General features: G+C 34.0%; 1 protein-coding gene across 1 annotated transcript; it reads left to right on the top strand.

Moving 5' to 3' along the window:
• Positions 1-2,953: 2,953 nt before the first annotated feature.
• LOC143624692 (uncharacterized) lies at positions 2,954-12,141 on the top strand. Its single transcript, XM_077095258.1, has 10 exons — positions 2,954-3,092; positions 3,717-3,919; positions 4,596-4,704; positions 4,795-5,095; positions 5,188-5,257; positions 5,348-5,415; positions 5,546-5,661; positions 6,463-6,569; positions 6,827-6,966; positions 11,737-12,141. Exons 1-10 carry the CDS (start codon positions 3,012-3,014, stop codon positions 11,985-11,987), a joined length of 1,446 nt encoding a protein of 481 aa, XP_076951373.1. The 5' UTR covers positions 2,954-3,011; the 3' UTR covers positions 11,988-12,141.
• Positions 12,142-13,433: the final 1,292 nt, after the last annotated feature.

Genomic DNA, 13,433 nt, shown 5'->3' with positions numbered 1-13,433 from the left:
AATGGCAGCAAGGTTCATGGAATAATATCAAAAATTATGAACTTTAACAATAAATAAACAATCAAACACGAAATTAGCACTGAAAACTGATAAATCAACCGTTAAACATCAAACCTAGGTGATTCTAACCAATCTAGCCAATCATAATCAATGAACAATAGCAAATATATATAAAAGTGATGAACATGTTCATATAAATCTGATTACAAAAGGTTTGAATGCTTAAAAACCAAAAACGAACTTAAAATCGTTAAAATAGTCAAAACCGACAACCAAAGGATAAAAGATAAAATCGTAAGCTCGTCCTCCTTGGTTTTTCTTCTTTTGCAGATGTTATGGCTGGAAATATGATGTTCAAATCGTTCATAAGGTTTATGCTCTATATATAGATGTCTAAACAACTCCTTCCTAATATAAAATAGGTTAAAACAAGCCCACAAGGCCCACTAAAAGACAAAACAGTCGTTTTTATGATTTCTGAACACTCTTGGCAGCCTTGGGACATGTTGGAATCCATTACATGTTGCTTGAATGGTATGACCTGGTCGCGTAGCGCGGCCATGCCATTTTCTGACGTTTTTCGACTTCCAGCTCGTTTTATCTTCGTACGCGCGTACCGGCTTCATCCGAGCTCCGTTTTAGCTGATTCTTTCTCCATTTAACTCGTTTTCTCGCTCTTTTCAACCACAAATGTGTAAATTCACGCAAGAACTATTGATATTCATTAACGTTTAAGCACAAAATAACATAAAAACTATTAGGAAAACATATGGGTTTTACACCACATCAGATGGGCTCGTGATAAAACTTGATCGAGCCTGATATATAATATTGAAACCGTGTGCATTTAACTTAACGTCTTGCAACATTTTCTAGTGACTCAAATATTTAATAACTTAACTACAACGCAACTATTTTGTATTACTTGACTCTACAACATTATTAGTGTCAACTAAAAATCTCACAGGTCCATTAGTTTTAAATCATTCCAACAACATTTTAGAAACCTTATAAAACACTACTTGGGCTATATTATCCCAACATCCCATATAGATCGCAATCGCCTTCTCGCAATTACATGATGTATGGTATAGGCTTACTGATGTGAAAATTCCCTCTCAGTGATTAACGTAGGACGTAATTGTTAGTACAAATTCTTGACATGTGGCTACATTGGCTTCTTCACCCTCTCAAAAAAACATGATTTAGGACTGATGCCCTCTATTATGCTTAGCTAGAATAACGTTTTCGACTTTAGAGCCATAACAACCAACAAGAGAAATACTGGTGGTGTCAATCGTGTCGGGTTGACGGTTTCACAGGTTAATTGGTTACGGGTTGATGGGCTGGTGGAAAGAGTAAACGAGTAATATGATTTTTTTTAAGGAAAATTGGATTTAAATAATCCCACCTTTAATTGATTGGCCAATAATAATCCCACCTCCGGTATTTCCCGCTGGTAGTCTCACATTTTCAATGTTTTTTTGTTTTATAAACCAGCGTTAAAAAAACTTATCAAGGTTAAGTTTTTGCTTATGTGGCGAGTGACATGGCTTTTTCAATATCCTACCTGACTTTTTCCTTTATACTCACCCCTTTCACCCCTTTAGTTATAAAAATCTCTTTATATAATAATAATATAAATGCAAATCTCTCTCTCTCTTTCTCTCTTCCGTTCATACACCATCACCACCACCGTTTCTCCGGCGAGCCTCCACAGCCACCGAAACCCCTACCCCACCAACCTCTCTCCTTCCCTTTTAAACATTGGCCGGAAACCGCAGCCGCACCGTCGTCGTACCCACCTCCGCCATGACCTACTTTCATTAAACCTATCACAGCAACCTTTTATCACTGTTCGAGTTTCCAAATAAACCCCTTTGTCCGACCTTTCTGTCTCCCATCGACAACACCATCTGAAAACTTATGGCCATAAACACCGTCGTGCCTTTGCGGTGAACTCATGGTGGCGACTGCGGTGTCACTTATAAATGGATTTGCAGATCTGAAACTCATTTCTCAAATAATAGATCTGAAACAACTTAAGGAGGCTGTCGTAGTGGCTGACGAAGGTTTGAGTTGGTTGCAAGGTTATGGGTTATCACCGAAAAAAAAGACCTCTTTATACAGATCCGAAACGACGACGGTGCGGCGGCGATTTCCGGTGGTGGTGGTGGTTTCCGGCCAATGTTTAAAAGGGAAGGAGAGAGGTTGGTGGGGTAGGGGTTTCGGTGGCTGTGGAGGCTTGCCGGAGAAACGGTGGTGGTGATGGTGTATGAACGGAAAAGAGAGAGAGAGAGATTTTTGTTTTAAGTATTTACGGTTGTAAAAACTAAATGGGTGAAATAAGGGGTGAGTATTACACGTAAGTAATCGGAGGGGGGGGATATAAAGGAAAAAAGCCAGGTAAGATATTGAAAAAGCCATGTCACTCGCCACATAAGCAAAAACTTAACCCCGTTAAGTTTTTTTAACGCTGGTTTATAAAACAAAAAACATTGAAAAGGTGGGACAGCCAACGGGAAATACCGGAAGTGGGATTATTATTGGCCAATCCATTAAAGGTGAGATTATTTAAATCAAATTTTCCTTTTTAAAATTATTAATAATCTTGAAAATTATAAGAGTATCTTCAGAAAAACTGGAAAAGAAAAAATAAAAATAAAGTTATAAAAGTTTTTAAAAATAGTTAAACAAGGTAACCCAGACCAGCCTGGTTTTGAAACGCGTCGTGCTAGTCGAACTAGAGGACCCTAACCGTGTTTTAAACAGGTCATATTAGTCAACCCATACCATATTATATATCTTTCATGTTGGTTTTGGATATGTCAACAATTACCGCCGCTAACATGTCGGTCAGTCCGAACGGACATTGACAACATTTAATTGGGCCCGGACTTGACAAAGAAGAACCCGGCCCAATGATATGGAAGAATTGAGTTGAAGGTTTACCTTCTCTTGACGTTCGTTCTGCTGCTCCGTTGTTTTTCTTTCGTCTTGTTCAAAATTCAATGGAGTTGGAATCCAAGTACGAGGTTTCGCGTGTTGCCACCTTCATTAGCACCCATGGCTTCAAAAGAGTCGCCTTACAGGTAGAAACTCTTATCTTATCTACTATTCAAGTATAAAACTCAAAACCCTAGGAATCGTATCCTGTTCATATGTTTTTATTATTATTATTATTAGACCATTCAAAACGATTACAATAAAGCCCTTTTGAATAGCAAAACCGATGACACTCTTCTCGCTATTGACAACTATGATACTCTTTTTTGTTTGTAAAAAAGTTTATAATACATAGTGTTTACTTACATTTATCATAATTTTATATATATAATAACAATAATAATAACAATATGTATTTTGTATAATAAATAATTGTTGTTATAAATAATAGGCTCGTTTAGGCTCCAAGCCAGCTCAACAGGTTTGAGCTCATTTATTATACAAGCTTGGCTCGATTCGAGTTTTACTTTTTAGCAAGCCGATTTCGAGTAGCTCACTAGACGCTTGGCTCATTTGCGCCTTTATAAATGAAGTATCCTGTTAGCCGCACGCACCAGCATAAGAGGGTGTGATTGTGTATATATAATTTCCTACTTGGTTAATGTTGGCTGCTAACTTTATATGTTTTGGTCATATGATTATTTGATAAACTGAAACTAATTTATTTGAAGAAGCTAATATGTTTTAGATTATATTCTATGATACTTTAGTTTCCGGATGAGCTGCTAAAGGACTCAACAGGGGTCGTGCGTGCCCTACGCAGGGAGCTACAGTCAAGTGGTGAAGGCGGTATCAATATTGGGTTGTATGTAATGGCCGATACTACGTACGGTAGTTGTTGTGTTGATGAGGTTGGTGCGTCTCACATCAATGCTGACTGTGTTATTCATTATGGACATACATGTCTCAGCCCGTGAGTTTTCTAATCTTATTATGCACATATTATCTATCGGACGTGGCAATTTTTACCAGTTTTATCTATGATTTAATGGGTTGATTTGGGTTTTTTTAATTATCTTCATAGGTTCAAACGGGTAAAATCAGAAAACTTAGCTACATAGTAAACTGGTCAAAAGTTACTGAAATAATATTTTCGTTATCATACAGCGTCTCTTTAGGGGTGCTATGGGTTGTGTTTGCGGGTCTAACCCGACATGAACCTAGAAATTATGTTAGATACATGAACCCCGAATGCAAATGCGACACAAGTATTTGCGTGTTGAAATAGACACGGCCTGCTTAACTTGATTTTTATTATTATTATTATTATTAATTTTTTTTTTGCATTTTAAATTAGTAATCTAAAATTATAAATTTATAACTAAATACACAAAGGCGTGTGACAAATTTTGTTTACTTTATAATACTTGATGTCAGTTGCTTTTAACCTTTTAAATTTTGGCATAAACACCTAACCATGACATAAAACCCAATAAACAAGTTGAGCGGGTCACACTGCGAACCGCCAAGTTGACCCGAACATGATCCGTTTAGCAAAACATGTGCATCCATCTATATTATTTTATTTATCTATTTTTTCAGTTTTATGGAACCAATAGTATTTCAATTTGCTTTCTTTTTTACTACAGGACATCAAAACTTCCTGCATTTTTTGTTTTCGGGAAAGCTCCAATAAACACATCCAACTGCGCCAAACAATTATGTGATTACGCATTGTCCAGTAAGAAGCCAGTAATGGTAAGTGTGTAATTTCACTCGATTTTTAAATTATCGTTATTTTGAAAAAAGTTATACTTGATTTAATATGTATTTCTATAACAAATGCAGGTCCTCTTTGGATTGGAATACGCACACGTATTACAAGATATTATAGAATCATCATCAACGTCTGAAACATCGAGATCTAAATTACATTTTGCAGATGTTATGAGTCAATCTATGAATCCAAATGAAACTTATGATGTTAATGGAGATTGTGATGATGTGTCCAGAAAAAGTTATAGGATCGGGGGCTTGATTTGGAGTCTAGAACAGGGTTTTAGTATGGAAGACTACTCATTGTTTTGGATCGGCCCCGATAATTCAGCTTTTGCAAATGTTGTACTTACCTTCAATGGCTGTGAAATAGGTATTTACTGTATATTTTTAATGTAAAAAATAGAAACTTGTTTGAATGCTAAATTACTCATTTTTTAATCTTTTTTTGGGCGATTGTTTCAGTTAGATATGATACGATAGATGATCAGCTATTAACCGACACTTCTCAACAGCGCATAATTCTCAAGCGTAGGTACATTTTATTTCTTAATCTTATCTTCCTTTCCCATAAACTATTTAATCGTTCTTCAAGCAGCGTGTCATTTTTGTAATATTTATGCAGATATTACTTAGTTGAGAAAGCTAAGGATGCTGGCATTGTGGGAATATTGGTGGGGACCCTTGGTGTTGGTATTGTTCTATATGAACCTTCATATGATATGCTTTTTTCCTTTCTTTTTTTGTGTTATATTTTGTTTACTTTCTGACTCATTTTATGTTGCAACATTACTGAATTTGATGGATATTATGTTATATGCAGCTGGTTATCTAAGTATGATTCATCAAATTAAGGAGATGGTCACAAAGGCTGGGAAGAAAGCTTATACACTTGTGATGGGAAGACCTAATCCTTCAAAACTTGCTAATTTTCCAGAGGTAAAGTTGACATCTTTATGCAGTTTTTTGTAATTAAAAGGCTGACCCGTCAACCCGTTTACGACCCGTTTATTACAACTCTCTTAACAGTCTAACCCATTCAACATGTTTACAGCTTTGATTACAACCCGCCAACCCATTTGAGTCGTTTAAATAAATGGGTTAAACTTATGGGTTATGTACAGGTTTCATGGTTTTTATGCTCAGGTTAGGGTTGATGTTTTGACACAAATAAATAAATGGGTCGTGTTCGGGTTCAACTTGCCAACCGAAACCTTTCAACTTCCCTACCTGAAGCTTATTAACATGACACAGTTGACACCCCTAGCTTTATACATTAGTTGTAATGTTGTGGGTCCGAATAACTTGTATATTTGAATATATTATTGTAACTATTGTCATTGGTCCAGACTTTAATACCGCTTGGTAGGGTACCACAGTTTATGTGATAGGAATCCAGTTCTGGTTAATGGCAGTGGAAATTGAATGAAGTAACATAAATTGTAACTAGAATTAATATGAAGAAGATGACCCAATCGGATCTTACAGACTCGATAGACTAACACCGAAGTGTTCCCAGGGCTATGCCCTCTCTCTATGCCAAACAAAGAGCCTAACAAACTGAATAATACTCTCCATGCTCCCTAAGAAGTTATTGATATCTTTTTGTAGAATATAAGTTGCACTTGACCCTCTCCTAAAATAGACAAATGACATGTAGACTAGAAACTAGATACGATTCCTATCATTATGATTTATTTAAAATGGTAGTTGTTAAGACAGTCTATATTCTTTTTGCAGTGTGATGTATTCATCTATATCTCGTGTTCACAAACCGCTCTTTTGGATAGCAAAGAATTCTTGGCTCCTGTTATTACTCCTTTTGAAGCTATCCTTGCATTCAACAGGTAGGCTTTATTTGATTGGTGTGACAATGTGTCGAGTGATAACATGATAAAAAAATGTCATTTCCTGGAAAGGAAATTTTTTGTATAATGAGGATTGAAGTCTCTCAGATTAGGTTAAATGAAGGGTAGATATATAGTTTTGTTTTACAATAGATCAGTTTTGTTGCAACTGGTTATGCGAAATTGCCTATATTTATCTTCTTTTTATCCTAGATTAAACAGTCATAAGTGCATGCAATGATCGTTTTTGTTTGTAGAGGAAGCGAGTGGACTGGGAAATATGTAATGGAATTTCAAGATCTGGTTGATTCAACTCCCGCGGGCATTGAAAACCGTGAAGAAGAAGCTAGATTTTCATTTATTCAAGGTGGATACATTGAAGATCATGATTTGCAAGGTATTTCATTTACTTTTTAAATTCAATTTCTGCTTTAAGTAGAGGTGGCATAATGTGTGGTTCGGATAATAATATAAATAACTAGGAAACCCGAAAACCTAAAATTCGGTTTTGGGTTTTAAGAAACTGGTTCCATTTTTTTTTGTGGTTTTCACAATGGCTTTTTTGGTTTGTTTTTTTCCTGTTTTATGATTTTGGTTTGAAAACTTTCGCCCTCTGGGCCTAAAAATGGCCTGAAATAATTTATTAGGACCTAATTTCTTTTTTGTTAATTAACTTATTACACATTTGGACCAGAAAATTTTGTTTACACTATTCTTATAAATTACGTAAAATCAGTTTTTCTGTTATTTTTGGTTGGTATCAAAATTGAAACTGCTATAGAAAATTGGTTTTTTGAAACACAAAAAAATTGTGGGTTTTTCTTTGGTTGGTTTTTTTCGGTTCAGTTTCGTTGGTTATTTCGGTTACAGTTTGGGTATTTTGGTTTCATATGTCCGTATAAAAACTATATTCTTAATAAGTGATTTTGATTTGTTAGCTATTTAGGAAGGCTTTGGTGTTTTAAGAAAAACTTTTGCATGTTTGATCCGTTTTCATAACGTCAGTATTTTTTAGCTGACACTTTGACCCATCAGAGATAAAATGCAATCCAAATTGCGGGACAAAACAGGATATAGAGGAGACATAATCATATAGTCCGGCAGTTTGCAACAGATTGTTCCAAGAGGTGTCAAAATGGTCGGGCAAACGAGCTGAGTTCAAGCTCGATTACACTCGAGCTTGGCTCTTGAGTAGTTTTCAAGCTTGAGCTCGACTCTGTGGGCTCGTTTACTTTTTAATTTTATATTTAAAAGTATTTTTTTTAATTTTAATATTTGTATACAAGATGATATATATATATATATATATATATATATATATATATATATATACTAGACGGATGCCCGCACGATGCAGCGGGTGTTTGAATCTGTTAATCACGTAACAAATATAAGTGTTTATGGTTCGGTTAAAACCTTGAAATCGTTTAAACCGGTATTTGTTTTACTTCTTTTTTCTTTTTCTTTTTTTACTTTCGGTTTGTTGGTCGGTTTCAAAATTTTCGAAACGTAGTGAACGGTTGGTTCGCGGTTTATACTGGCAACCGACCACAAGAAACCAGACCAAACTGTAAATGTTGAATGCATTTTAATATTTTTTATTATTAATTATTAGATATGTTTTGTAATATATATTAGATATAATTAAAATTTAATTGAACTAATCTTGTTATTACAAATAACTTGGCTATACAACTTCAAATTAACCTAATTGCAGTATGATTCAATTTGTGATCTTTGTTGTTATTATTTCACGTCCTAGATCTTCCATTAATATTTACCATTTATGTGGCTAAAATTATCATTTTTTATTTATGATCTTCTTAAGTATCATATTATGTTGGTGTTTAGTTAAAATTGATGGTACATTTAAATTAATAATTATTTTAAACTAAATTTATTATTAAAGTTTAAACCGTGAAACCAAACTGGAACCAGGCCGTTAGTAACGATTTGGTTTCAACTTTCAATGGTTGAGTTTGGTTTTGGACGACAAAAAATCAGTATTAACGGTTGTGCTCACAAGTTTAACTTAAAAACCATCAAAACCGACACTGAACACCCTACGTAACATATTAATTTATTTAAAAAGAAAAAAATTATAACAATATCATATCTAAATTAAAGAGAATAAAATGCTCGTTTTTATGGTGTAATTTTTTTATAAAAATATTAACGTTTGAAAAGGCTATAGTCGTTTAAAAATAATGGGTGAGAAGTTAGTTTATAACTTAAATTAAAAACATAATATGGTTTGAAAAGGCTATAGTCATTTTGTGATCTTTGTTGTTATTATTTCACGTCCTAGATCTTCCATTAATATTTACCATTTATGTAGCTAAAATTATCATTTTTTATTTATGATCTTCTTAAGTATCATATTATGTTGGTGTTTAGTTAAAATTGATGGTACATTTAAATTAATAATTATTTTAAACTAAATTTATTATTAAAGTTTAAACTGTGAAACCAAACTGAAACCAAGCCGTTAGTAACGATTTGGTTTCAACTTTCAATGGTTGAGTTTGGTTTTGGACGACAAAAAATCAGTATTAACGGTTGTACTCACAAGTTTAACTTAAAAACCATCAAAACCGACACTGAACACCCTACGTAACATATTAATTTATTTAAAAAGAAAAAAATTATAACAATATCATATCCAAATTAAAGAAAATAAAATGCTCGTTTTCATGGTATAATTTTTTTATAAAAATATTAACGTTTGAAAAGGCTATAGTCGTTTAAAAATAATGGGTGAGAAGTTAGTTTATAACTTAAATTAAAAACATAACATGGTTAAAGATGAGGGACCAAACTTGTAAATTGAATGGATTGTGTTTAAAAGACAAGTTTACCCTTACTAACACATGTACTTCATGCTTTAAGTGTTGTAAATTACTTAAAAATGGGTGTCTTAATTTGCCCTTGTTTGGTGTATTATATATAGTATAGATAGATATAGGTAAAAGATGGAATACGAAAATTCTTTATCGTACAATAGGTACGCGACATTCTGAAACTTCCATCTTCAATAACCATCCTAACCTAAAATCACAAATACGCGAGTCGGCCTCCGTCGTCGATTCCGTCCACCTTCACCATCGCCGTTCAACGATTTCGTCCACTATCCACCTTCACGACCACCATCTTCTTCCGACACAACCATCGATCGTTGCTCACATGTCAGTTGATAAAATTGTCTAATTGAAATTGAAATTGTTGAACTAATTGATCAATTAAACTTTGAAATTGGTCCAATTAATCATCAATTTGAAGTTTCAATTAATCAATTTTGAGTTTTTGCAAAAACCCAGTTGCAGACGTTCCATATTTTGTTCATATTGTCGAATCAATGATCAAATTAACAGTCGATTGATGATTGTTTGATGATTATGAGATTATATAAAGTGATTTCAGTGTTCAATTTTATGTTTACATTTGTTTAATTTTTTTTTGGTTAGTTTTAGAAGTTCTGAACAGTCAGAATTTCTTAGAACTTCTAAACTTTTTATCAGAACTTCTAAACTTTTTTGAACACCGAGAACTTCTTAGAACTTCTAAACTTTATCAGAACTTCTAAACTTTTTTGAACACCCAGAACTTCTAAATTTTATCAGAACTTCTAAACTTTTATTAAACAACTTGAACTTAGAACGTATTAGAATGTTTAAAGATGTTCATTTTTTTTTGAACACCCAGAACTACGTTGAATGTATTAGAACGTTTAAAGATGTTCTTTTTTGGTCAGAAGGTTTAAAGGTATTCAGTTTTGTTTCAGAACGTTTAAACATAATATTTTGAACCTAATCAGAGCTCGATTGAGTGCGTTATTTATGCAATTCCATAATTGATTGATGAATCTAAATGCTTCTACACATCAATTCGATTGGTTAAATCATCATTTTGGTGTTTATTTTGGTCAGAACGTTTAAACTTTGAGCAGAACGTTTAAACATGAACCATAATCAGAGCTCAATTAAGTGTGTTAATTTGTATTTTCATAATCGATTGATGATTCTAAAGCCTCTTACACATCAATTCGATTGATTAAATCATCAATTTGAAGATTTTTAATGTTCAGTGACGTTCTTTTCAATTTTGGGTTTTGACTTTTGAGATTTCATACTGTAAGTTGTGATTAGAGTTTAGAAATTGAATGAGATAGATTAACGAGTTCTGAATTTGAATCGGAATCGATTTTAAATCGATGAATTTGATCACGAACTACTGTTTGGGTTATTTACCAAATTACCACCGCATGAAATTGAAATCGATGACCAGCAGTGTCGCGTACGTAATGTACGATAAGTCATTGTTGTACAATAACTCACCCCTATATATATATATATCTTTATTTTTCTTTTGTCATATATATTTGTATAGTAGTTATTATATACAAAATTATAAATTAAAATAGTATATATAACAGGCTTGTTTAGAGTCACGAGCCATCTTGAGCGCGGGCTCTTTATTAAACGAGCTTATTTTTAGGCTCGAGCTTGTCTAACCTCGACTTGATTCGAGCTTTTAGTGATCCAGTCTCGAGTAGCCCACAAACGCCTTGTCTATAAAAAAAACCTTAGTCAAAACGAATAAACTTTTAATATAGGCCATAACATGCTGTGTTGACCCGCTAACACATTTAGTCATAAGGAAATTTACATGATCTGATCTAGCCGGGTGTTGATAGATTCAAGTAGTTGACACGTTTTAAAGGTTTCAGTTTTAACCAATTTACTTATAAATGTGTCGATTTTGGGTAATTTAATATCTAACGGTTTAAACACGCAAAATCAAAAGATTAGCTAAAAGGGTTAACGAGTCATTAACTTTCCAAGTTGTTGATTTAATAAAGGGGAATGGCAGCAGTGCAGCCAAGGTTTATAAAATTTAAAATTTTTCATTGTTTACACTTTTAAATGTTTTTATATCTACGTAAACACATAGATTGTTTATTCCTAGATAAATTAACACACAAATGTTTTTAATTAATTCAGTTTATTTATAGATAAATTAACAATAACTTGTTTCTTGGTCAACCCAGTTCATCGGAAACATTCCCCTTTTGACCCGTTATGCAGCCCAACCACTCATTTTTCTATTTGCATCTTTTTGTTTTTTTTTTTCCAAACACGAAAACAAATGTGACTTTTGGCTTGAACAGATAACAAAGAAGACGAAGATGAAGACGGACCGCTTGCTTTAGTGAGAATGACACAGACCGCACTGCAAGAGCATGGTAAAGATAGTAAAACCATGGTCAAGAAGGGAAGTGCAAAATCGGGTGTGGAGTTTTTTGCATCACGGGGTTTTCAAGGTCTTGACATCAACGCTAATAGTAATGCACCCGAGCCATTCATACTTGGAAGATCCGGTAAGGCTTCCGGTTACAACCATGAAACAAATGAGCGTTAGATCCTAATTAGTTGAGATTCTACCAAGTTCAATATTTTTTTTATTTTTGTGGTCATTTATATTAAGTCAAACAAAAAAACTCTATATGTTGTAATTTAATTTTCCTTGGGAGTAAAAACCATATAAGATAGTGAAATTTTTTTGAGGGGACTAGAAATAATTTAATATTGTGATTGATTTGGAAATCCTTTTTGCATTCAGTGCTTTTCAATTTAGTTTTCTCTATTTGTTATATAGTTTTAGTTTTATATATTATTTGTTAGTAGTATTTGATATTTATAATCGATAAATGTTTTCTTTCTTTTGTAATTTTAGCCCCTTTATTGCAAGACAAAATAGCCCAACAAAAAGAAATTATATACTATCTCCGTCCCATTACAAGTGTCTATATTTCTTTTTTTGTTTATCCCATTACAAATGTCCACTTTTAAAATTTATTAACCAATTTCTAAATTTACCCTTAAACACACAAGTAACATTAATAAACAATAATGATGGACCCACTTTTCAAGGGTATTATTGTCATTTAGTAAGAAAAAAATAATAATCATGCAATCCATCTTAAACTTTGTGTTTTTCAAACCATGACACTTAGAGCAGTGGAAATGGGTCTCACGGTGCACCCGTGAAACACCATTTGGCGCCGTGAGAGCGCGAAACACCCCCCCCCCCCTCCTTCCTCCTTGAAGGGGGCGCCAACCCCTCTCCGCCACTTCTTTCACGGCCAAAGTTGATGTTGATGTTGGTGAAGAGATGCATGTGGGCCCCATTCAACGGTAATATTTTTAAAAAATAGCCATTGGCTATTAAATAAGAAAAAAAAACTTTATCCATTTCCTTTTTTTATCTATAAATGTCTTCTCATTTTATAGAAACAAACATACAAAACTACTCTTTTCCTCTCTATAATCAATAAAAATTCCCTATTATTTTTTTAAAAATGTCATCACCATCTTATTCCTCTTCGTCTTCGAGCGAAGAAAAAAACGCTTCTATGTTTCGTGCTTTCGCAACGGGGTGTAATGAGTGGTGGCAACAACAAGAAGATTCGGGTTCGTCAATACGACACGAAACCCGACGTGAACATTTAAACCGTGACCGAGCGGCTGCGCACGAAGCACTACGAAACGAATATTTTAACACCCCGTGTGTTTACACGGCCTTAGAGTTTAAAACCCGTTTTCGAATGAGTCGTGAGTTGTTTTTAAGAATACTACACGACATCGAACGAGAAGTTCCTTGGTTTACCCAACGGGTTGATGCTAGAGGTCGAGTCGGTTTCTCCACCTTGCAAAAGTGTACCGCCGCGATTCGTTATATGGCGTATGGAACCGCTAGCGATATGTTCGGCGAATATTTGAAGATGTCGGGTCGACACATCAGGTCATGTGTCTACAAATTCTCTAAAGCTATTGTTTTGTTGTATCGTAGTAGATATTTACGTAA

The sequence above is a fragment of the Bidens hawaiensis genome, unplaced genomic scaffold, assembly GCF_021521415.1.
Source record: "Bidens hawaiensis isolate Kalapana, Puna unplaced genomic scaffold, B.hawaiensis_p1.1 tig00003956_1, whole genome shotgun sequence".
Taxonomy (NCBI): Eukaryota; Viridiplantae; Streptophyta; class Magnoliopsida; order Asterales; family Asteraceae; genus Bidens; species Bidens hawaiensis.
Note: the sequence above shows the minus strand (reverse complement) of the source record. Positions and strands in the feature narration are given on the sequence as shown.